General features: G+C 36.1%; 1 protein-coding gene across 1 annotated transcript in view; it reads right to left on the reverse strand.

The window, feature by feature from the left end:
• The window catches only part of DYNC2H1 (dynein cytoplasmic 2 heavy chain 1), a 384,617-nt gene that overhangs the window by 71,248 nt on the left and 290,533 nt on the right, over positions 1 to 22,836 (reverse strand). The window contains 1 exon segment of the mRNA XM_017850085.1: positions 11,694 to 11,903. Within this exon segment, the coding sequence (XP_017705574.1) occupies positions 11,694 to 11,903 (210 nt within the window).

The following is a 22,836-nucleotide window of genomic DNA, read 5'->3' on the forward strand; positions in this document are numbered from 1 at the left end:
ATTGTTTCATATAATTAAGCCCTTTTGTTCTTTATCTTTCAACATAATCTAAGCCACATAAAATTATAATCATAGAAAATGACTTAAATTATCCTTTTTTCAAGTGTTTATGCCACAAGTCACTGAGATAATTAACAGTAGAAACAAAACAAGAAACCAAATTTGCCCAGAAATCATATTTTAATCATAAGTACCTCAACAGCTACCCCTCGATCGATGTAATTTTCCTAATAATCGTAAAACCCTACTAAACTAAGCCTCCATTTTATACAATAAGCACAACTAATTTCCCACCCTAATACTGATATGATACCTTGAATATACCCTTCTGAAAGTGCTACCCTATATATCATAGCCTAAATCAATTATACCCTAATTATGAGTAACCCCCAACTAAACCTCTGCCAACTCAACTTTAAACCACTGGATTTCTAGAACTGTAAACGACTATGTATACTTATTTCTTCTTTCCTTGTTTTCTAACTTTTTATATTCAAGGATTTATGCAATTAATGTACCTTAATTATTTATAGCAAGACACTGAAAATGTCTAGATGGGTTTACACAACCCTATAAACAGATAGATTTGGTCTTGGTCTTTCCATTGGCTCTTAGTAAGATTACACACGCAAGCATCCCCACCCCAGTGAAAAATGCCCTCTATATTACCCAGATCAAAAGGAGCAAGTATCAAGCACGCACAAATGCAGCTCAAAATAGTTTGCTCAACCACACCCCCACGGGAAACAGTAATGATAAATATTTAGTAATAAACAAAAGTTTAAGCTATACTGATATATAGGGTTGGTCAATTTCGGGCCAGCCACCGTGGCCATACCATTGACCCAAGCCAATAGAACTCGGCGTAAAGAGTGTTCAAGGTCTGCCCTCAATAAAGCTAAACTCCATTTAAGTTGTAAAAAACTTAGGCTGAAATAAAATATACTACGAAAGTGGCTTTAATATCCTGAAGACACAACAGCTAAGATCCAAACTGGGATTAGATATCCCACTGTGCTTAGCCCTAAACTGTAATAGTTACATTAACAAAACCATTAACCAGAATACTACAAGCAATAGCTTAAAACTCAAAGGACTTGGTGGTGCTTTATGTCCCTCTAGAGGAGCCTGTTCTATAATCGATAAACCCCAATCTACCTCACCACCTCATGCCCCCAGCATATATACTGCCATCTTAGCAAACCCTAAAAAGGTTATAGAGTAAGTACAAGTAATACACATAAAAACATTAGGTCAAGGTGTAGCTCATGAGGTGGCAAGAAATGGGCTACATTTTCTATACCCAGAAAATCTCACAACAAATTTTATGAAATCTAAAGACTCAAGGAGGATTTAGCAGTAAACCAAGAGTAGAGTGCTTGGTTGAATAAGGCCATGAACCACACACACACTGCCTGTCACCTTTTCAAATACTATTCTAGAAATCCTTAGTACTAAAAACTCTCTACACATGTATAGAGGAGATAAGTCGTAACGTGGTAAGCATACTGGAAAGTGCACTTGGACAAACCAAAGTACAGCTTAATCCAAAGTATCTGGATTATACCCAGAAGATTTCATCACGACCTGATCACTTTGAGCCAAATCTCGCCCCAAACCTCACTAAAGATATCATCAAATAATCTTAAACCATTTATCTTATATAAAAGTATAGGTGACACAAATTTTATCCTGGCACAATAGACATAGTACCATAAGGGAAAGACGAAAGAACTGAATCAAGCATTAAAAAGCAAAGACAAACCCTTATACTTTCTGCATAATGTAATAACCAGAAATAACTTTACAGAGAGACCCATAGCCAAGTCCCCCACAACCAGATGAGCTACCCAAGAACAGCTGAAGAACACAACCACCTATATGGCAAAATAGTGGGAAGATTCATGAGTAGCAGTGACAAACCTACTGAGCCTGGTGATAGCTGGTTGTACAAGATAGAATCTTAGACAACTCCCATAGCAGATCCTCTAATAAAGGCCTCCTATTCATACTAGCCGCATCAAACATAGCCGTCTACTTACCCACAGAACTATTTAGTCTTCCTGTAAGTTTAATGGCTAAAGAGTGACAGATCTTTATACCCTAGGAAATAACCTTCCTCCAGAGAGTAAAAATTATTACCACCATAGTTGGCCCCAAAGCAGCCACCAATTAAGAAAGCATTCAAGCTCAACATCTAATTATTTTAAATCCTAATCACTCTACCGAACTCCTAATATTACATTGGACTTAATCTATTACTTAATAGAAGCAATAATGTTCATATAAGTAACATGAAGATATTCTCCATTGCATAAGCTTACATCAGACCGGAATAACCCACTGACGTTAACAGCCTAATATTAATAAGTGATATAATAAGGACCCTATTATTTATACTGTTAATCCAGCACAGGTATTCCTGAAGGAAAGGTTACAAAAAGTAAAAAGAACTCGGCAAATCTTACCCTGCCTGTTTACCAAAAATATCACCTGTAGCATTACCAGTATTAGAGGCACTGCCTGCCCAGTGATATATGTTCAACGGCCATGGTATCCTACTGTGCAAAGGTAGCATAATCACTTGTTCCCTAAATAGGAACTTGTATAAATGGCCACACAAGGCTTCAGCTGTCTCTTACTTTTAATCGGTGACATTATTCAGTGGGATATAAACAAATAAAATGAAAAGACCCTATGGAACTTTATTTCATTAATGCAAACAGAAACTCGCCCTAACCCATACTGCATTAAAATTTTTGGCTGGGGTCTCGGAGCGTAATTCAACCTCTGAACAACCTAAACTAAGACTGAACTAGTCTAAGCGAGTCAACATATATTGACCCAATAATTTAATCAATGGAACAAGTTACCCTAGGGATAACAGCGCAATCCTATTCTAGAGTCCACATTGACAACAGGGAGTACGACCTTGATGTTGGATCAGGCTATCCTAATGGTGTAGCTGCTATTAAGAGTTCGTTTATTCAACAATAAAGTCTACGTGATCTGAGTTCAGACTGAAGTAATACAGGTCGGTTTCTATCTATTTAATATTTCTCCTAGTACGAAAGGACAAGAGAAATAGGGCCCACTTCATAAAGCACCCTCACCTCATAGATGATACTATCTCAATCTAACAAATCATCACACATCTGACCTGAGAACAGGGTTTAAGATGGCAGAGTCTGGCAATTGCATAAAACTTAAAACTTTATAAATCAGAGGTTCAACTCCTCTTCTTAACAATATGCCTATAATTAACCACCTCCTACTTATTATTCCCACTACAATTGCTATAGCATTCCTTACATTCATTGAATGAAAAATCTTAGGCTATACACAACTATGCGAAGGACCTAACATTGTAGGCCCCTACGGACTGCTTCAACCATTCGCTGACACAATAAAACTTTTCACCACAGAACCTTTATGACCCTCAGCATCTACTGTTACCCTTTATATTATTGCTCCAACCCTGGCCCTTTCTATCGCTCTTCTCTTGTGAACTCACCTCCCTATAGCAGATCCTCTAACTAATTTTAATAAAGGCCTCCTATTTATACTAGCCACATCAAGCCTAGCCATCTATTCTATGATCAGTATGAGCATCTAATTCAAATTATGTACTAATCAGCACATTACAAGCTGTAGCCCAGACAAATTTCATATGAAGTCACCCTAGCCATTATCCTATTATCAGTTGTGATAAGTGACTCATTTTACTTACATGCACTCATCACAATGCAAGAATTTCTCTGACTTTTCCTACCATGATGGCCCCTAGCCATAATCTGATTTATCTCCACACTAGCAGAAACTAACTGGGCCCCTTTTGAGCTAACAGAAGAAGAATCAGAGCCTCAGGCTTCAACATCGAATATGCTGCAGGTTCATTTGCCCTCTTCTTCATAGCATAATATATGAATATTATCATAGTTTCTAAGAGCACTACACAGCATACATTCACCAGAACTCTATACCACAAATTTCATTATCTCAAGACACTCCTTTTACTACCCTGTTTTTATGAATTCGAACAGCATACCCTGTTTCTGCTACGACCAACTCATGTATCTCCCATGAAAAAATTTTCTACCACTTACACTAGCATTCTGCATATATCTCAATGCCTATTCTAATTTCCAGCATTCTATCCCAAACATAGATGTCTGATAAAAGAATTACTTTGATAAACAATAGAGGTTTAAATCCTCTTATTTCTAGAAATATAAGAATTGAACCTACCCCTAAGAATCCAAAATTCTCCGTGCTACTTATTATGCCACGTCCTAAAGTAAGGTCAGCTAAATAAGCTATCGGGCCCACACCCGGAAACTGTTGGTTATATCCTTCTCGTACTAATTAATCCACTAGCCCAACTTATTATTTCTTTAAGTATTTTCACAGGAACTCTTATCACAATATTAGGCTCACACTAATTTCTCATGTGGACAGGCCTAGAAATAAACATATTAGCTCTTACTCCAATCTTAATTTAAAAAAATAAATCCCCACCCTGGAGAAGCAGCCACCAAATATTTCCTTACACAAGCAACCGCCATCTATAATTCGTATGACAGGTATCCTTTCCAATAACCTGTACTCTGGACATGGACAATAAATACTATTAATCAATTTTCATCCTTAATAACAGCCCTAGTAATAAAACTAGAAAGAGCCCTCTTCATTTCTGAGTCCCAAAAGTGACTCAAGGAACCTCCCTAATGTCTGGCATACTTCTCCTCATATGACAAAAACTAGCCCCTATCTTAATTATATTTCAAATTTTCCTATCAATAAACACAAATATTCTATCACAATTTTATCCATTATGGTGGGCAGTTGAGGAGGACTTAATCAAACATAACTGTGCAAAATCCTAGCCTACTCCTCAATTAGTCATATAGGTTGAATGATAGCAGTACTAATTTATAACCCAAGCATTACTATTCTTAACCTGATTATTTATTTTTAACAATCACGGCATTCCTAGCACTCAACCTGAGTATAAGCACTACAACCCTGTCACTATCTCATGCCTGAAGCTAACATGGTTAACACCTATAATCCCACTAATTCTATTATCCCTAGGAGGTTTACCTCCACTAACAGGATTTCTGCCTAAATGAGCCATCATTCGAGAATTTACAAAAAACAATTGTCTTATTACCCCAACCATTATAGCTCCTCCATAACCCTACTCTACCTATACTTTTATATATGCCTAATTTATTCTATCTCAGTAACAATATTCCCCACATATAATATGAAAATAAAATGACAATTCGAAAGCACAAAACTCATACTACTCCTCCTCTCACTTATGTCTTCTACCTTCCTTTTACTCATCTCTCCAATAATATTAATCATAACTTAGAAATTTAGGTTAAATAAGGCCAAGAACCTTCAAAGCCTTTAGTAAGTAAATTACACCTAATTTCTGTAACAGATCTAAGGACTGCAAGACTATTCTGCATCAATTGAATGCAAATCAATCACTTTAATTAAGCTAAGCTCTTGCTAGATTGGTGGAATTCAAACCACCAATTTCGTTAACAGCTAAACACCCTAATCAACTGGCTTCAATCTACTTCTCCTGCCATTGTTGGGGAAAGGCAGGAGAAGCCCCAGCAGGATTGAAGCTGCTCCTTTGAATTTGCAATTCAACATGAGAAATCACCTCAGGGCTGGTAAAAAGAGGCCTTGACCTCTGTGTTTAGATTTACAGTCTACTGCTTACTCATTTTACCTTTTTTTCACTTACGTTTATCAATCATTGATTGTTTTCAACTAACCACAAAGACATCAGAACACTATATCTGTTATTTGGTGCATGAGTGGGAATAGTGGGCACTGCTTTAAGCCTCCTAATTCGAGCAGAATTAGGCCAACCAGGAACTCTGCTAGGAGATTATCAGATTTATAACGTTATTGTTACAACCCACGCATTTGTATTAATCTTCTTTATGGTCATAGCAATCATAATTGGAAGTTTTGGTAACTGACTAGTCCCTCTGATAATTGGGGCACCCAACATAGCATTTCCCTGGATAAATAATATGAACTTCTGACTTCTCCTCCCCTTTCCTGCTTGCATCCTCAACGGTAGAAGCTGGCACTAGAACGCGCTGAACTGTTTATCCCCCTTTAGCAGGGAACCTAACTCATGCAGGAACCTCTGTAGGTCTAACCATCTTCTCACTCCACTTGGCTGGTGTTTCTTCTATTTTAGGAGCCACTAACTTTATTACAATTTAATATAAAACCCTCAGCCTTATCCCAATATCAAATATCCCCTTTCATCTGATCAGTCACCATTACAGCAGTCCTTCTCCTCCTTTCTCTCCCAGTTCTAGCTGCCAGCATTACCATACTATTAACTGACTGTAACCTCATACTACTTTTTTGACCCTGCTGGGGGAGGCAACCCTATCTTGTATCAACATTTATTCTGATTCTTTGGTCACCCTGAAGTCTATATCCTTATTCTACCAGGCTTTGGAATAATCTCCCATATCGTAACATATTATTCTGAAAAAAAAAAGGAACCATTTGGGTATATGGGGGCATAGTATGAGCTATAATATCAATTGGCTTCCTAGGGATTATAATATGAGCTCACCATATATTTACAGTAGGAATAGACGTAGACACACGGACATACTTCACTGCCACTACTATAATTATTGCTATTCCTACTGGCGTCAAGGTCTTTAGCTGATTAGCTACAGTGCACGCCGGTAACATCAAATGATCTCCCGCAATATTCTGAGCCCTAGGATTCATTTTCCTATTCACAGTAGGAGGTCTAACCGGCATTGTACTAGCTAATTCATCACTAGACATTATCTTACATGACACACATTATGTTGTAGCCCATTTCCACTACGTCCTATCAATAGGAGCAGTATTCGCCATGGTACGGTGCTTTGTCCACTGATTCCCCTCATTTTCAGGTTATACAATTAATCAGACTTAGTCTAAAATCCACTTCACCATTATATTTATAGGTGTTAATTTAACCTTTTCCCCACAGCACTTCCTCAGCCTATCCAGTATGCTCCAACGTTACTCTGATTATCTCGATGCGTATACCACATGAAATATTATCTCATCAGTAGGCTCATTTATCTCACTAACAGCGGTTATACTAATACTTTTTATGAACTGAGAAGCCTTTGCTTCAAAATGAAAAGTTCTAACAACTGAACAGTCATCTACTAATTTAGAGTGACTTTATGGCTGTCCACCACCTTACCACACATTCGAAGAAGCAACCTATGTGAAAATCTAAGCAAAAAAGGAAGGAATCAAACCTCCAGAAACTGGTTTCTAGCCAATCCCATAACCTCTATGGCTTTCTTGATAAGATATTAGTAAAATCATTACATAAATTTGTCAAATTTATAGGTCAAACCCTGTATGTCATAATGGCTCATCCAGTTTAGTTAGGCCTTCGAGGTGCTACATCCTCTATTATGGAAGAATTACTCACTTTCCATGACCACACTCTTATAATTATTTTCCCAATTAGTTCCCTGGTCCTATATATTATTTCCCTAATACTCACAACGAAATCAATTCATACTAACACCATAGATGCCCAAGAAATCGAGACTGTCTGAACTATCTTACCTGCCATTATCTTAATTTTAATTGCCCTTCCATCCCTACGTATTCTATATAAAACAGATGAGGTTCACAACCCTTCTATTACCATCAAAACAATTGGTCACCACTGATACTGAAGCTATGAGTGTACAGAATATGAAGAGTTAGGCTTTGATTCTTATGTAACCCCAACAGCAGACTTAAAGCCAGGAGAGCTTTGACTCCTTGAAGTTGATAACCTAACAGTTCTCCCAATAGAGATACCCAACTGTATATTAGTCTTATCAAAAGACGTCCTACACTCATGAACTATTCCCTCATTAGGCATCAAAAGAGATGCAATTCCTGAATGCTTAAACTACCTTGACTGCTACATGACCAGGCCTCTACTATGGACAGTGCTCAAAAATTTGTGGGTCTAACCACAGTTTTATACCTATTGTCCTAGAATCAATTCCCTTAAAAAATTTCGAAACCTGATCCACAACCACACTATAATATCACTGTGAAGCTACTTAGCTTTAACCTTTTAAGTTAAAGATTGAGAGGTCTGCACTTCTCTGCAGTGAATGCCTCAACTAGATTATTTCCACATGATCTACTGTTATCTTGTCAATAATCATAACTTTATTCTACATTATTCAGTTAAAACTATCAAATGTCATTTATTACACACCCCCTACACAAAAAATAATCAAAACGCAAGAACATTTAACCTCTTGAGAAATAAAATGAATGAAAATTTATTCACCTCTTTTATTACCCTGACATTTCTAGGTCTACCTGCAGTAGTATTAACCATTTTATTTCCCACCGTACTATCTAACCTCCAATCATCTAATTAGTAATTGACTGATCTCCATTCAACAATGAATAGTTCAACTTGTACTAAAACAAATAATAATTGCTCATAACATTAAAGGACAAACCTGATCCCTAATACTGATATCCCTAATTTTCTTCATTGCCTTGACCAATCTCCTCGGGCTTCTACCCTATTCATTTACACCAATTATCCAATTATCAATAAATTTAGGTATAGCAGTCCCCTTATGAGCAGGCAGTCATTACAGGCTTCCGGTTTAAAAGAGAAAATCTCCTTAGCCCACTTTTTACCACACGGCAGACCCATACCACTTATTCCTGTATTGGTAATCATTGAGACTATTAGCCTATTCATCCAACTGATAGCACTAGTTGAACAATTAACAGCCAACATTACAGCTGGCCACCTACTAATATACTTAATCGGAGAGCCACACTAGTACTATCAACTATTAGTCTTCCCACAGCTTCAATTGCTTTCATTATTTTAATCCTACTAACCATTCTCGAATTCGCCCTAGCCCTTAAGCCTCTATCTACATGACAATACGTAATGACCCACCAAACACATGCACACCATATAGTCAACCCCAGCCCCTGACCATTAACAGGGGCTCTCTCAGCTCTTCTAATAACATCTGGCCTGGCCATGTGATTTCACTTCAACTCTACAGCTCTTTTAACCCTAGGCCTATTAACCAATACATTAACTATATACCACTGATGATGTGATATTATCCAAGAAAGGACATTTCAAGGCCACCATACAACCACTGTCCAAAAAGGCCTCTGTTATGGAATAATCCCATTTATTATCTCAGAAGTATTCTGTGCTGGTTTCTTCTGGACATTTTCCCACTCTAGTCTAGCTCCTACACCAGAATTAGGGGGACACTGACCCTCAACAGGCATTTTTCCCCTCAACCCCTTAGAAGTACCCCTCCTGAATACATCTGTATTACTTGCATCAGGAGTTTCAATTACTTGAGCTCACCACAGCCTAATAGAAGGTAGTCAAAAACAGATAATTCAAGCATTATCCATCACAATTACTTCAGGTATTTACTTCACCCTCCTATAAATCTCAGAATATTTTGAAACCTCCTTCACTATCTCTGATGGGGTACCTCTTACCTCTTTACTATCTCTGATGGGTTACCAATTACCTCTTACATTTTTTATTAATATCACACAGAACCATCTTGAAATATCTTATTCCAGGCCCTAACTTAACTTCCTGAGATGAGAATTACAGTAACCTACATGGTATTCCTATTTCTATAAACTTATTTTGCACAATGATACCAGATAAATACTTGAAGAGCTTTTCATAGTAAAATTATCCTAAAATAACAATAACAAGAACAACATTTGTAGGGTGCTTGCTATGTGCCAAGCACTTTACTGATGTTTTAATTCTTGTAATAATCCCATGAGGTAGGTACCATTATTACCCTCATTTTACAACGAGAAAAGCGAAGTTTAGAGATGCTTAATTAACCTACCCAAGGTTACACAGTTGCCATGTGGTAGAATAGAACTCAAACAGGCAGACATATTCCAGAGGCCACATTCTTAGCCATTTTGCTATATTATTTCTACATATAAATATAATTATTGCCTGCAGCATTTAATCCAAGTTCCTTTCTTTGGCTTTAAAGACCTCAAAATCTAATCCAATCCTAATTATACTTCATTGTGTACCAGTCCTATTAGACTTACTGTTCTCTTCTACATGTCATCTTCCTATATTATTATTTTCTCTTCTAATTCAACAGCAATTTGTCTTACTGATACATTTTGTTCTCTACAGCATATAGTTGGATAAAGAAATTTACTCTCAAGGGCATTTATATTTTGATATATAAATTTGAAGCATTTACATTTATTATGACAACAGGACATACCCAGATTCAAATCGTGATTCTGGAACTCTTTGCTGTGTGACTCTGGTTATGTAACACCCCACATCACAGTAAAACAGAGATAATAGTATGTCACTCAGAATGTTACTGTGGTGATTAAATGAGTTAACTAAGTCAAGTTCTTAGAAAGTTTAGAATCCTTTCCAACTAGTTCCTTCACTGTGCCAAGAATCTTCCATGACTGACAATATATCTACTCCAAATTAAAAACAAATTAGTTACAATCTGTGGTACAAATCAAACTATAGTATTTTGATAATCACAGTTGATTAGCAGAAATGGCAATCTGCACAAAGAAAAAGCAATGCAAAACAGATTCTTTTTCAAGGTAAAAAAGAAGATAAGGATGCCAGAGTAGACGTTTCTGTATATGTAGAAAAGCACTGGATATTTTAATGTTAGTATATATATGAATGTAGGAAGTTCCAGGAAGGCTATTGTTTTATATTCAAACAGAATATAAACAGAGAGGACTTTTAGGTTGACTATCAGAAGATTGCCTATATTGAGTATAAACAGCAAGGGGGGGGAAGAAAACTTAATTCCTATAGTACTCCAGTGAAGTATTTTCCAGATACCAACTTCTGCAAAGTTTCTGTTCTCCAAACAGCTAAAATAAATCTATGCAGAACATCCCATATTTTTGTTTCTATCAAATAGCCATAAAATACATGGATTTTACTATCATTTAAAATGGTCCAATTTTTCAGCACAAGAAGTGTTGATTTCCCCTTCTTCTAAAAGTATCTAGACTTTTCACTGGTAACCATCGTTTCCTTACACTCAGTATATGGGTTACAGGCAAAGATAAATCCATCCCCAGCTCTAAGAAGCGGCATTTGGCTGAAGCTGTGGTCAGTGAGAGCTTTGCACACACTGCCCACTGAACTAGTATGGGAACAGGCATAACACATGAGCCAACTGGTTTTAATCAAAGCAAATCCTAAGGTTTTTGTGTGCATTACTAGAAAACAGGTGTTCTTTCTGTTGGACTTGGAGCTCAGAATATAAAACTCAAGCTCATGTATAGGGGACCTGCCCCAAAGTGAAATCAACATAGATTTCATTATATATACAACACTAGATAGTTACTTGTCAACTACATAAGCTGACACCCTAATGACAATTTAAGTTCTTACATAAGCTGGCATAATGCCAGATACCACTGCATTCTTCAGTTACATCAGCCAATTAATTTTTATATGGCTTAAGCCAGTGTGACTTGGGTCTTCTGCTACTATTAACTATATATTCCTAACAAATATATGTGTGATGGAGGAGTCACTTATAAAAATGAAATAAAAATACATACAGTTAGTACTCACTTACCTTTTGGTTTAATAAAGCACTTGCCAATTTTTGTACTTCTGAACTCAATAAAGTAGTTCCTCTGATGACTTTGCTGAGAGCAGCAAGAGACTGGTGAACACTTTGTACTAAACGAATAGCATTAAATTGTTCAAGAATGATGAATGACAATATTGGAGATCCTTGTCGATCATTAGGAGGAGGCACTTTCTGATGTATCAGGTTTGAATTCTAAAAGAAAAATGTTATAATATTTACTGAATAGTAACACAGATCACTGATATATAAAACACTTTGAAACTTATTTAAACCTTTTGTTCTATTCCATTTTAAAAATTGTTTTTGAAATGCTTTTATTTATAAATGGTCAAATGTATTAAGTCAGCAAATACACAGGAAGGGAATTCTGGAGTTCATCAACATTTAAAGTGGTGTGTGGACCAGGCACGGTGGCTCCTGTCTGCAATCCCAGCACTTTGGGGGGGCCAACGCAGGTGAAGCATTTGAGGTAAGGAGTTTGAGACCAGTCTGGTTAACATGGTGAAACCCTGCCTCTACTAAAAATACAAAAAAAAAATTAGCCGAATATGGTGGTGTGCACCTGAAACCACAGCTACTCAAGAGGCTGAGGCAGGAGAATTGCTTGAACCCAGGAGAGGGAGGTTGCACTGAGCCAAGATCATGCCACTGCACTCCAGCCTGGATGACAGAGTGAGACTCCATCTCAAAAAAGAAAAAAAAAAAATGTGGGAAATAAGAATTAGGAATAGTGAAAGGGAAACCACATTAAGTAATAGTATGGTAAGAAAAGAAAATAGAAAAAATGGCATCCTGTAAGTCAATGCAAATCGATCAGAACAGCTGCAATACTACTCAACCACTACAAAGAGAGCAGAAGAGATCACGGTTTTAAAATAAAATGTGAATGGGCATTTATTTCAATTTGAAAATTACAACACCAAACCAGAGTAAAACCAAAAACAAAATCTTGTGCTCAAGATCAGTGAACATTATATCTTAGTATTTATTTCTATATATATACTTCAACAGAGGCTGTGATATATGACAGTTCTGGGGTTTCTTAAGAAAAACTGAAGGAATCCCATTTGTTTCAAAATAGCTTATGTGATTAAGAGAAAAAAATCACTTTCAATAATTAAAAGAAAAGATCACTTTCAAAATATCCTAAAAGTGTCAAAGAGCTACCAAGAAATAATTGTGGAAAGTGCTATTCTCTTACCTACTACTCATTATCTTAAATTTTCTCTATGTATTCTGCTTACAATCTTCATTAAGGATCCCTTCTCCTCGTTCTACTAGTTGCCACATTGACAAGTCTATGGTGGCACTGTTGCTTTTTCATCTATGTAGCATAATGAGTAATTTAACGTACCATGGTTATTGCCATTAAATAAATCAACATTAAGTAAATTTTATTAGCATAAAATCATTCCTAAAAGCAGATTCAGCCTATGAGCTTAAATACTGACATTTTTATCCCTATCACTGCTATATTTACATTATTAATACTCTGAAATCGTCTTTGAGATACACACATACTGAATCCAGAGGGGGAAAAAAGTCTAATATTATGAAAAATTAATTAGAATTAACTACTTGTCAGAGCATGCAATAAGTAATATTTAGCACATCTCCATCCTAAATCAACTAAGTAATAAAATTCAAATAAAATTTGAGTTATAGACCTTCTGTAATCCTTTATATTAAAACAGGGTTCCTAGCAGTAAATAATATGTGGTATTTAAATATTTATCAATCATATACTAAGCAAGATTAACAAGTACTAATTTAGTTTGTTTCAAAGTATATTTTGTGGATTTTAATCCATTTTATTAGGTTGATGGCACTGTTTGCACTGTCACTTAATAGAACAAAAACACTCAAACTTAGATCATTGAAGCAAGATTCCATTTATCTACAATCTGAGCAAATAGGTAGCTAAATGTATTAAACATTTTATTATTTATTTATTTACTTTTTGAGAGGGTCTTACTCTGTCACCAAGGCTGGAGTGGCTCACTGCAGCCTCAACCTCTTGGACTCAGGTGATCCTCCCACCTCAGCCTCCTGAATAGCTAGGAATACAGGCACCTGTCACCACACCCAGCTAATTTTTGTATTTTTTGTTACAGACAGGGTTTTGCCATGTTGCCCAGACTGCTCTCAAACTCTGGGACTCAAGTGATCAACCTGCCTTGACCTCCCAAAACGCTAGGATTACAGGCATGCGCCACTATGTCCAGCCTAAACTTTTTAAAAGGTTGATTTAGCAATCCCCACAATATCCAAGCTGAAAATAACTCAATTCTAAAAATAAATACAGCTGCTTTAAGCATTCTCAAAAGATGAATGGAGCATATTTATGCAGTAGCAACATGTTAAATTGTACGTTACATAGTCTTGAAAATAAACTCAATATTTATAATTCAAATACAGCTAACAATCACAAAATGAGTATGTTACAACAACTATGCAGTATGCTTTCTGATGAAACTAGCAAGTGACAGCCATATGTTTACTCAATTGATTACTAGGGATTTCTTTAATGAGTAAGTACAATTGATTGAATTGTATATTTTTGAAGGCTTGCTTCTGACATTTTAAGGTTCATCTTGTCCTTAAAAAGCTCAGTGTATACAAACAAAATCATTATCTGATCATGGAGCTGCTAGGAGGGAATAAGGTTTTCTTTTCTTAATTCCTTTCTGTCTGCTTTTCTCTCATTCTGTCTCTTTCTCTATTTATTTTTATTGATTTAGAGGATACAAGTGCAGGTTTCTTACAAGTATATAATGCATAGTGGTGAAGTCCACGCTTTTAAAGTACTCATCACCTATGAAGCACAATGTTCACTATTCAGGTATTTTTTCAACCCTTACCCACCTCCCACCTTTTACAGTGCCCCATATCTATTATTCCACTTTGTATGTCCATGTGTACCCATTGTTTAGCTCCCATTTATAAGTCAGAGCATGTGATATTTGACTTTGTTTCTGAGTTATTTCACTGAGCATAATGGCCTCCAGCTCCATCCACATTGCTACAGAAGACATAATTTCATTATTTTTTATGGCTGAGTGGTAGGTACTCCATGGTGTGTATGTGTATACAGGTTATCAATATTTTAAAACTTAACTCTTAAGGAAAATCATTTAGGCAAGAAAAATTTGTCTAATTTGGTACAATTTAGGTGTGAAACCAGGTTGTTTGTGTTTTAACTGAAATAATTTCCTAGGTGGGATACTATTTTAGACCTAAGTGAGTGGATGACACATGAAAGTAGTATTCTGTTTGTTTGTTGATAATTGAGCTTTTAGAAATGATTCTCTCTCAGAAAGAATTTTTGTCACCAGAGTACACTCAAGCAATGGCTAGACCAGAGTTTAGCATGTTTTTCTGTAAAAGTCTAGACAGTAAACATGTCAGGCTTTGTGGGCCATAAGGTCTCTGTTGCAAGGACTCAATTCTGCTGTTGTAGGATGAAAATAGTCACAGACAATACAAACAAATAGGCACAACTGGGTTTTAATAGAACTGTATTTACAAAAACTAGCAGCAGGCTGGATTTGGCCTATTCCTGAGCTGCAGTTTGCCAACCTCTCAGCTAGATTCTCGCTTGTGAAAGGTGTCATAGGGATTGATATAGAGTCTAGGTAACATCAGAGTCCTCAGATATGTGACTAAATGAAATTTGTAAGATGTAAAATGTAGCCTCTGCTGTGTGTATTTATCCATAGCTTATAAAACAGTAATCAACAAATGGACAAAGGTATTTTTTTTTCCAGATAATATGATCATGTCTTGGTTCAATGTATGTTTTCTATGATAAGGAAGATAAAGATAACAAAAGACTTAATGAACAGTCACTCTGAAAAGCAAACAAGGCAATTAGAAGTAGAAACAAAGTTGGAGTGGCTCTGTAAGGGTTATAGAAAAGGGAGAAATACCTTCACTTCCAAGTAATGGAAATTCTACCTTTGCCCTCAAGTAACCCTTCATTCCTCTTTAGATAATCATTTCCTAACATCTGGGCAGAAGCCTTTCCCAAATCTTAGTCTACATAGTTCTGGAAGAGTTGATTCAACTCAGTTCCACAAAATAATTTGTAACTTGAATTGGGGCTTAACTAATGAGAGTGTTCCATTCTCCTGACCACAGTGACTGGTTCAGGGATGGTAGCATGACCAGAGACAATGAAATGTGGTAAGAATTCTGCTGGGTATTCTGAAAAATAGGTAACTGTTTCTTTCTACTAGACTTGAACCTGAGGGATCCTAAGTTAGAGAATAGCTGCAGTAATTCTGTGGTAATAAAGAAAGGCTGTATGAAAAATGGTGCCAACACACAGAACAAACTGTGTGTTTGTACATATATATAAATATACATGATATATATGTATATCAGTGATACAATGATCATATGTAATATACATGATCATACATATGTATATATTTCAGCTCATCAGATCTTTCAGAATATATATTATATATGAGGATATATATAATAAATAATAATAAATATATATGTATATAGAAATCACTGTGTCCTCATGACATTCAAGTTCCTTGAAATAAGCTATGAAAAAAACCATTTTAACACCTTCAGTCATGTACACCACAAATTTCCATTTTTCACATAAGTCGGTTTGAGCTGAGTTTTCCAATTACTTGCAATATAAAATATCTTAACTGATTAATGCAAGTTCAACAGACAACTTTCTCAAGCATCTACAATCAGAAAGGTCAAAATAATACATATCTGCATTAAATTATGCCCATATCTGCATATCTGTACATTATGTACATATCTGCATTAAATTAAATCCACAAGTAGATTTCTGGCAAAACTGTGGAAAGAGGAGAGTAGGGAAGGGAATAAAAAAGGAAAGAAAATAGCATTATGAGTTTGTTGAGTTCAAAGAGTTGAAAGATTATAGAATTTCTGGCCACCCATTTCATAGGATAGCTGGCTGCCTCACTATACCAAAAGCCAGTTATTAGTGGATAGAGCTTAGATTTCTAAACCTTTTATACCTAGTAACAACTATAGTCATACCTCAGGGGACTGGAATCCCCCCTCCTCCCACAGCACAGGGTATCCACGTCGCAATTACTTTTCCCCCGACCTTATTTCAAACAAAAGCTCCTTTGTATTAGCTCTGTTTGTCCACTAATAACCGGCTTTTGGTACAGTAAGGCAGATGGCTGTCCTGTAAAATGGGTGGCCAGAAATTCTATAATCTTTCAACTCTTTAAACTCACCAAACTCATAATGCTATTTTCTTTCCTTTTTTATTCCCTTCCCTACCCTCTTCTTGGTATTGAGCTTCCCTCAATACCAAAATCCGTGGATGCTCAAATCCCTTATATAAAATGGGATAGTATTTGCACATAAACTGCACACATAATCCTGTATACTTTAAATAATCTCTGGGTTACTTATAACACCCAATACAATGTAAGAAGCATTATGTAAGTAGTTGTTATACTGTATTGTGTTTTTTATTTCAGAATATTTTCAATCTGTTGTTAGTTGAATTTGCAGATGTGGAACCTACAGATTCGGAGATGCACATTCCTTTTCATACCAGACTATCAAGTGGATTAAATAAAACCCAAACAGTCATGTTTTACTTGCAATTAAAGATATGTTATTTAAATGAGCAATCAGAATTCAACCAGGGAAAGTATATAATACCCAATAAATTGTTTAAATCAGAAGTGTTGAAGAGCTGAAATAAAAGGCAAAAACGCAGGAAATTAGTAGATGAAGTAAAGCCAAGTCTGAAAGAGAAGGGGAGTTGATATGATTTGGCTGTGTCCCCATCCAAATCTCATCTTGAATTCCCACGTGTTGTGGGAGGGACCCAGTGAGAGGTAATTGAATAATGGGGGTAGGTTTTTTCCATGCTGTACTCGTGATAGTGAGTAAGTCTCACGAAATCTGATGGTCTTATAAAGAGGAGTTCCCCTGCACAAGCTATCTCTCTTTGCCTGCCCGCATCCACGTGAGAAGTGACTTACTCCTCCTTGCCTTCCACCATGATTGTGAGGCCTCCCCAGTCATGTGGAACCGTAAGTCCATTAAGCCTCTTTCTTTTGTAAATTGCCCAGTCCCGGTGTGTCGTTATCAGTAGCATGAAAATGGACTAATACATGAGTATTCTGAAAGATCTGAGGCATGGAAGCTAATGCTATAAGCTATTACGTATTTCTAAAAGAAAAATCAGGAGGAACCTACAGAGCACTAATACAAAGGAACTTTTGTTTGAAATAAGGTTGGTTTAAAAGTAATTGTGATTTTGCCATTTTAATAAAAACTATGAAACTCTCAAGGCATATGAAATTAGCAAATAATTTTAAAGCAAATTATTTTTAAAAGTAGTCTATTAATAGAAAAGATAGCACATTAATAAAAATTTTTATTTCTAGGAAAGTATTTTTAATATGATATCTGCTCCATAATTTGGCCTGAGGAATGATTCTGCTCTGTGAAGCTATCAAGTAAAGAGGCAATCTAGTAGAATAATAGAGTAACAATAAAATCTCACATTAAGAGGCCTAACATAGACCATGATATTTAAGAGGAAGAATGGCTAATTTTCATGTTCATGGAGCAAGCATGACTATGTGTCAGGCCATATGCCTGTTCGATACAAAGTTATTTGTTACATTTTTAAGTTTTGGCTGGGCGCTGGTGGCTCACGCCTGTAATGCCCAGCACTTTGGGAGGCCGAGGCGGGTGGATCACCTGAGGTCAGGAGTTCGAGACCAAGCCTGGCCAACATGGTGAAACCCCGTCTCTACTAAAAATACAAAAATTAACTGGCGCATGGTGGTGCGCAACCGCTGTATATCCCAGCTACTCAAGAGCTGAGGCAGGAGAATCACTTGAACCTGGGAGAACGGAGGTTGCAGTGAGCTGAGATCTGCACATTGCACTCCCAGCCTGGGTGACAAGAGGTTAACTCTGTTTCAAAAAAAAAAAAAAAAAGAAAAAATAAAAAAGAGTTTCAGAAATATAAGCAGTGTGAGAGAAGGGTGGGTTATGAATAATAACACAGAATTAATCATACATTGGATTTTTGCACAAAAAAGAGAGCATATAAAGGAAACCAATAGGAAGACCTTTTTTTTTTTTTTAAAATGACTTACATGGAAAAGTTCATCTTTTCTTCATGCCACCTAAAAACCAAATGAATATTTTCCATGAAATGCCTTTTGGTGTGCTTTATGTGCATAACTGATTCTTAGAAAGTCAATAAGATAGCCCAAAATACTTTGTGTGTGTGTGTGTGTGTGTGTGTGTGTGTGTGTGTGTGGTGTTTTAAAGTATGAGAAGAGCCCAACTGCTCTCAAAGAGTAAGCCAGTTGGTTCATAACTTTATGGCTAAAAGGAAGAGTTAGCATTTCAACAGCTACTGTACAGACTCAATGAGAAAACAGTAATTCCAACACCACATAACATCACCACTGAACTAAAAAAGGAAGTCTACAAACAAAGCATAATCATTTAATACACATATGACTTATTTCACAGTTGCTCAAAATAAAAAGATTATCTCAGCTTCTATTTCAAGTAGGGCTAGCTACTGCTGAAAACAACTAAAAAAGTTGAACAACATATTAAAGCATATTCTTAAATGCACAAAAAAGTAACTGTGAGTTCAGAAGTAAGGCATGATTATTCAGAAAGCTAAGTGTTGAGTTTTTAATCTTCATCTTTATTTACCTCATCTTGAATGTGAATAAAGGTATTCTAGATCACCAATTTCTTATTAATTCTCTCACAGTAACTAAGTGTGTTGTCCCTACCTTCTTGTCCCAGGTCTTATTTCTGGGGCAGCCACATGAAAACCAGATGAATTATCCTATTCAAGTAGACAGATCTTCCACTGGCTGGGTACAAGGGGTAGAGAAAATTGTTTTTCTCAGTTTATAAAGAGGAAGAAGGCAGCTGTCTTCTTTCCTTTGAAAGGGTATGTCTAGGAAATGGAATGTGACTGAATTCTAAACAACACTGTGGTACATAAATAAAATCTCTCCAGGAGCCAGATGACCTAGAGATGATTCCAATTTTTAGAGCTTTATTCCTTTTGATATGTAAATATTTAAGGAGATAATGCTATAGTCCCTCAAGGACTCTGGATTTAATATAGGAATTTAGGCCCTTTTGCCCTTTTCTGGAAGCTAATATAAGTTTTATTCTCCTTTCTGATCAGACCAATAAACCAGGCAAATGGTCACAAATTTAATTCTATGGTAGATGAAGAGTCATAAGACTGGGATTTTTTACACAGAAACACTAAGAATGTAACATTTTGACAGATCAGATTCAGCTGAAAAAACAATGAGTGAACTGGAAGACAGTTCTGTAGAATTAATTCAGAATGTATCATGTAAAAAAAAAAAAGATGGGAAATATGAGAAATAAGACACATGATGAACAGAGAGAAAAAGTCTAATATATATCCAATCAGAGTTCCAGAGGAGATAGTGAAGCAGTCAGAATTTAAAGAATAACTCAGACGTTGATAGTACTAATCAACATCACCAATAAAATTCAAAAAGCCCATTAAATCTTACAAATTCTTTAAAAAAAGGAATTAAAGAGAAAAAGAACACAATTTCATACTCAATCTCAACAAAGTATAACTACCGAAAATCAAAGGAAAGAGATCGTAAAAGCAGCAAGAAAAGATAGATCAAAGAAGCAAAAATTGACTTCTCAACAACAGAACCAGAAAAGACAGAATTCTACCTTAACTCTCCCTTCAGTATAATGAGACATTAGATGTTAATACAGAATAACATGCCCTTTAAGACAGAGGTCAAATTAAAGGCATTTTTCAGATAAATAAGAACTCAAGAGTTTACAATCAAAAGATACTTTCTACACTACAAGCAGATGCAAAATGAAACCAAACAGAATGCCTGAGATGCAGGAAGAAATAAAGAACAACACAAGTGATAAACATGGGGCAAATCCAAATAAGCATTATGTACATGACGACAACAACAACAACAAGAAAGACAGACTAAAATATAAAATTACAACTGCATATAAAGTTGGAATTGAGTACAATATACTAAGCTTCTTGAACTCTCTGGGAGTTAAGCAAATATACTGAGTTTAATTTTGATAAACTATGTATGTACAAACAATATATAGAATACCAACTAAAAAGTAAAAAATGCATATAAGTTGTAAACTAGGAAGAAGAAACATTAGAAAATAATCAGTCCAAAGGAAGATAAGGAGTAAAAGGTAGAAAAAATATAAAATGTATAATTAATCCAAATTAATGTAAATAGACTAAATATTCCAGTTACAGATCAGGTATAATCCAGCTATAGACTCTTTATAAGAGCCACCCGTAAGAACTTGAGAAAGTTAACATTAAAAGTATAAATTAGGATATATCTAGCAAAAAATAACCAAAAGAAAACTGATATACATTTATTCATATCAGAAAAACAGGAAAAACATAAGCACTAAAGAGAATCACTTTACGATGATAAATGTTCAATATATCAAGAAGAGATAACATTCCGAACCTGTATAAAACAAATGAACAAAATACCATTTTGTGTATGTGTAATAGTATAAGCTTTGAATTAAAATATTTTACACTAAAGGATAAAATGGGAGGACAGCAGTCAACAATAGCAGAATATTCATTCTTTTCAAACATAACAAACTGTTATTGCATAGTGAGCCATAAAACAAATCCCAACAAATTTCAAAAGATTACTGTCACAAAACCATATTCTCTAGTCATAATGTAGTTATACATAATATAAATCTATACCTAAAAGGTAATCATGATAAAGAATGAGTAAAAAAATGGAGCATAGAAGATGAAGTTACAATGAAATTTAGAAAATATTTAAAACTGAACAATAATGAAAACATACCTATCAAGCTGTAGGTTATAGTTAAAATAGTGCTCAGTAATATAGCCTTCAGTGCTTTCATTAAGATTTTTAAAAGGAGAGGCTGGGTGCGGTGGCTCACGCCTGTAATCCCAGCACTTTGGGAGGCTGAAGCGGGCGGATCACGAGGTCAGGAGATCAAGACCATCCCGGCTAACACGGTGAAACCCCATCTCTACTAAAAATACAAAAAAATTAGCTGGGCGTAGTGGCGGGCGTCTGTGGTCCCAGCTACTCAGAAGGCTGAGGCAGGAGAATGGTCTGAACCCGGGAGGCGGAGCTTGCAGTGAGTGAAGATTGCGCCACTGCACTCCAGCCTGGGAGACAAAGTGAGACTCCGTCTCAAAAAAAAAAAAAAAAAGATTTTTAAAAGGAGAAAGAACGACCAAACTAGCCACCCAAATCAAGAAGCAAAACATTAGAGAAAAAAACCAATAAAATTAAAGGATGAGCAAATGAAAAGGCATATGCTATTATGTAGGAGGTATTGTCTCTCAGCATAGCATATATGTTTGTGAAGCTGGGGCTAACTGCAAACGGAAGTTCTCCTTTACAGATGATATCCTGTTAGGTTCTGCCAATGGGATTTCTACAGAAGAATGGGAAGCTGGAATAGAGGAAAAGAAACGTCCTTCTTCCTGTTCACTTGAGATTCTTTTCAGTATCCTTCCAACAACAACAGTTGGCTCCAGTGTCCAGCTTATTTTGGTACCCTCAGCATGAGTCAAAGGATCCCCCCCTCAAACATATCAGTACTTCTGAAGAGCAGCACTCCTTCCTCAGAGGTCTAAGTCTGGCTCCAAGGGGTCTTTCTCCAATTCTACATTCAGATTACCTCAGACGCTTTGATTCCCTTTGTTCCTATAGCTCTAGGGGAGGTAGCTGCTTTCTGCAAATATCTCAATTATTCCACTCCTCCCTTTTTGCTTTTCGAGCTCTCCAATGTTACCAATTCTCTATATTAAATTATCCATTAAAATACCTAGTATTTGTTCTACTTTGCTGACTGAAACTCTGTAAGTAAATGACATAATTTTTATTATCAAAAGGAATGAAACATAACAGTTTAGGAGGAGGGGCATAGATAAAGTTTTACTAAGAACTAAATTCAAAGGGAACTCTTTCACCTGGGACATACAAAACAGTGAATTTGTTTGTGGGGTTTCAGAAGTGTTAGCAAAAAGAAAGCTCTAAGCACAAATGAGAAA

Source organism: Rhinopithecus bieti, unplaced genomic scaffold (assembly GCF_001698545.2).
Source record: "Rhinopithecus bieti isolate Rb0 unplaced genomic scaffold, ASM169854v2 scaffold_33302, whole genome shotgun sequence".
Taxonomy (NCBI): Eukaryota; Metazoa; Chordata; class Mammalia; order Primates; family Cercopithecidae; genus Rhinopithecus; species Rhinopithecus bieti.